Below are 3508 nucleotides of genomic sequence, written 5' to 3'. Positions count from 1 at the left end.
AACCAAATAAGCTCCCAGGAATTGATATCGGTGATCTGGACAAGGATGTTCTTTTCAAAATCAGACCTAGAACAGTCAGTGAACGGCCCCCGTTCCCCTCTCGCCGCGCTGTCCACGGGCACGTGCGGTACTTGCTCCGGTTTCTGTTTGCCCACCCGTGCCCTGCCTGTGGACCCGCCAGGGACACCAGCGAAGGTGCTTCCTCCCAGGGGACCCCAGGTGCCCCTCCTGGGGGGGAGACCTTCGCCAGGAGGCTCCTCGTGCCTACCAGAAAACTGTCACTGGAAGCACGGCCCCATTGGGACATCCCTCCTGGCCATCGTGGACCTCCCCGAGCCGCTGGCTCTCTTCTGAAGAGGCTCTGTGCGTGCAGACGTCGGTGCTCCCACCCTCGGAGAGGGCTTTGCCACCTTCCTCATCCTCACCCCCCTTGTCCCCACAGCCATGGTGCAGCACTGGTACTGTCACCCTCCCGGGCAGCATCTCCAGAGCTTCCCATGCCAGGTCTGAAGCATTGGAGAAGAGGTGACCCTAGTGTTTTGGACACAGGTGGTGCCTTGGCTCCCGTGGGGAAGCAGAAACTGGTGATTAACTTCTTTCCCCAGATGCAGGCCCGAGCATTCTGTGGAGGTGTGTTGCCATCACGTGACTCTCTGCATTTTAAACAGAATGTTTTCCCACGTGAACTTGTTTGGGGTCATGAAACGTGTTTCTGTTGTTCTTGGTCATAGCTGAACCTAAGATGGAGCTGAACTGAAGACTGCACTGGTTGGGATTTCTGGTTTGGGTTCTCACCGAAAGGTGTCCTAAATGCTGGTGATGTTACAAGCAAGCGTCAAGGCAAATGATGTCCAAGCACACGCGAGACCCTCAGTATTTCGTTACGTGAGCCTGATAATTTTACAGAAATCAGAACGCTCAGCAAAAGCAGCCATCAGCTGTTATTTGCTGTTACTTGTGTGCCGGGGAAACTCGTGTGGGGCTGGAGCTGGCTGAGGCTGTGGTGTGTGCTGGCAAGTAGGTGTAGGTGTGGCGCAGGGAAATTCTTGAGGTGTGGGTGTGCTGGGACCAGGGAGGACGAGCGACCGGTGCCAAGGGCTGGGTAAGGCCCGTGACGGGCACTTTCTCACCTGGAAGCGATGCTCGGTAGCGCTGGGATGTGATAGAAGGGATGTTCTGGGTCCCTGGGCCACTGCTGGTTTTGTTGGCCTGGCACCATAAGGTTGGGTTTATCCTAAACCCAGTAATATTTCTTGTTCCCCAGTACCCCCTGGGGTTAGAGTGCTCCCTGTGTTATGGGAGCCGCTGAAGATTATTTGGGTAGTAGGTGGGAGCAACACACAGACTGGCTTTGCAATAGCATAGCTAATGAGATTAACATAGTATTCTCTTAAAAAAGAAAAGAAGAGGCTGGTTGGTTGAATGGGACTCAGAAGACTCATTTCATGCGTTAGGAGTTGGAAACACAAGCTATTTAGCTTAGCAAGGAGAAAGTTGAGAGCATCTGGCGGGTTGGAAGCCCGTCGGTTATGACTGCCAGAGCCTGGGCAGGGTGCTGGGGAGTGTATTCGCCTTCTCAACATCTGCTGCCCTCAGGTTTCGGGCCGACCTTGCCTGACACCCGTCCTGCTTGCTTTGTTCCAGGATGGTTTTTAAAAATAGAGAAAAAGTCCCTGCCTGCTGGAAGTTGAAGCTAAAGAAATTAAACTGAAAAATAAAGCACAAGATTTATTAGGAGGGTTGCTAGTAGGAGAACAGCTTAGCTGGTGGCTGTAGCAGACCTTGCATCCCTTAAATATTAGGATATTAGGCTTTCCTTTGAATACTGTCTTGGTTTCAGGATACCTGCTGGAGTTGGTCCATATCTGTAGCAAATGCAAGGAGATTTTACTTGGGCAAGTTCTGTTGCCTGTTGGGCTGTTTGAGATGACTGCAGCAAGTGCTTTTGGCTTTGAAAACAATTAATTTTATTAATTTGAACTATTTTCTTATTTTTGCTCTTCTTCCTTTGCTTCTTTCCCTTATATCTGTGACTCTCTTGCCCTCTTCATGAATTACTTCTTAGAAATGAGTCACTTCATGAGGACACTCCAATTTACCTATTATTGATGCAGCTGTGCTAAATACCTGTGGTTCCAGATATCTTTGCTTTGTCTGCCCCTGTGATCTGGTAACCCCCCTTCCATGCTGGTTTCCCCCCTTCCTCCTGGTTCTGTGCAGCCTCCCTTGAAAGTTATTTAATGGGGACTTCAAGTGCTGTTTGAGCTCTAGAAGTAACATTTCCCTTGGAATATATTTTTCCTTTTGTTCTGTTTGATCTTGCAAAACTACTAGTAAGTAGTTTTAAATAAAGATTATTTTTAGTCTCTTGCACCCTCTGCAACGAAGCACGGTAACTTTGAACAGGCACCAAAATTTTTCTCTAGCACGGTAGAGAAATGATTCCAAATTTGACCTAAAACTTTCTCTTCCTGGTGATGTCGTTTGCTGTACCCAGGGCTGGCGGGCATCCCCCCGGGCCCCAAACCGCTGCACTGAGTTGTAAAGCAAACGGTATATTGGGCATGTTACAGAAACCCAGTGCACGGAGAGCAGAGGAGAATGAGAGCAGGTTTCCTCAAATACCCGGAGGAGTGGGAGTTGAGCATTTCAGGAGAATTTTTAATTCCTTGGGGTTAATCTGTGGCACATGAAGAGCGACGCTGGAGCTCTGCCTTCCGAGCAGAGTTTTTATGAAACTCCGCTGCTGACACTGGGAGCTGCTGGCAAATATTTAAGTTTTTAGTTAAGTCAGATTTAACCTCGCCCGATGTAAAGCTGGGATGCGAAGCTGCTCTGCACATATTACAGTGGGAAGATTCGCTGGGGTTGCTATAGCGAAAGGCTGGAGATGACTTCAGGAGTTTAAATTAGGCCTGCGTGCTGGTAAACAAGGGCTCTGCCTATAGTACAAGCTGCTGCGGCGTTTGGAGGTGTGTGTGTCGGAGGGGGTGGGAGGTGGTGTGCGGTCGAGCGCTTGCACAAGCGTGTCAGACTGAGTGTGCCAGCGTGTGCCAGGGGAGGAACGGCGTGCCGGGGGCTGCTGCTGTGCTGTGTTTGAGGAAAAAGGAAAGCTGAAGGTACTGGTTGCATTCAGAGAATTGCTGCTGAATTTTTTTTTTTTTGTGAGCGAGCCCCAGCCAGTTATTCCCGTGCCTGAACCTCTGCCTCTTGCCGGGGTTGGTGGGGTCTGTGCCCTGCTGCTTTAGCTCTCCTCCGCCCAAACCAACCGGCGAGAGATACCACTCGCTGTAATACCCCAGCCACACTCTTATTGTCCTCTCCTCCTTGACTTCATTACGCCTTGATCTTTGTAACCTCTTTAACATGTGTAAATACTGAAATGAGATTATCTTTAAAGAGCCCTTTATTAAAAATGTACTGACCTTCCTAATCAGAAGAAATGTTCCCGTAGCTGCTTTTCGCCTCTCCTGCATTTCAACCAGTAGCGAGGGCAGAATGGTGAATC

The 3508-nt window shown here is 49.8% G+C and overlaps 1 protein-coding gene across 1 annotated transcript in view; it reads right to left on the bottom strand.

Annotated features, from left to right (window-relative positions):
* Positions 1-264: 264 nt before the first annotated feature.
* LOC122153874 (paraplegin-like) overlaps positions 265-3508 on the bottom strand; it is a 9689-nt gene continuing 6445 nt past the window's right edge. Inside the window, exon 4 of the mRNA XM_042797329.1 lies at positions 265-506. Within this exon, the coding sequence (XP_042653263.1) occupies positions 265-506 (242 nt within the window). The remainder of the gene's footprint in view (positions 507-3508) is intronic.

Source organism: Tyto alba, unplaced genomic scaffold (genome assembly GCF_018691265.1).
Source record: "Tyto alba isolate M040663 unplaced genomic scaffold, T.alba_DEE_v4.0 Super-Scaffold_26, whole genome shotgun sequence".
NCBI classification, from domain to species: Eukaryota; Metazoa; Chordata; class Aves; order Strigiformes; family Tytonidae; genus Tyto; species Tyto alba.
The sequence above is the reverse complement of the archived record's forward strand: the minus strand, read 5'-3'. Positions and strand labels throughout refer to the sequence as shown.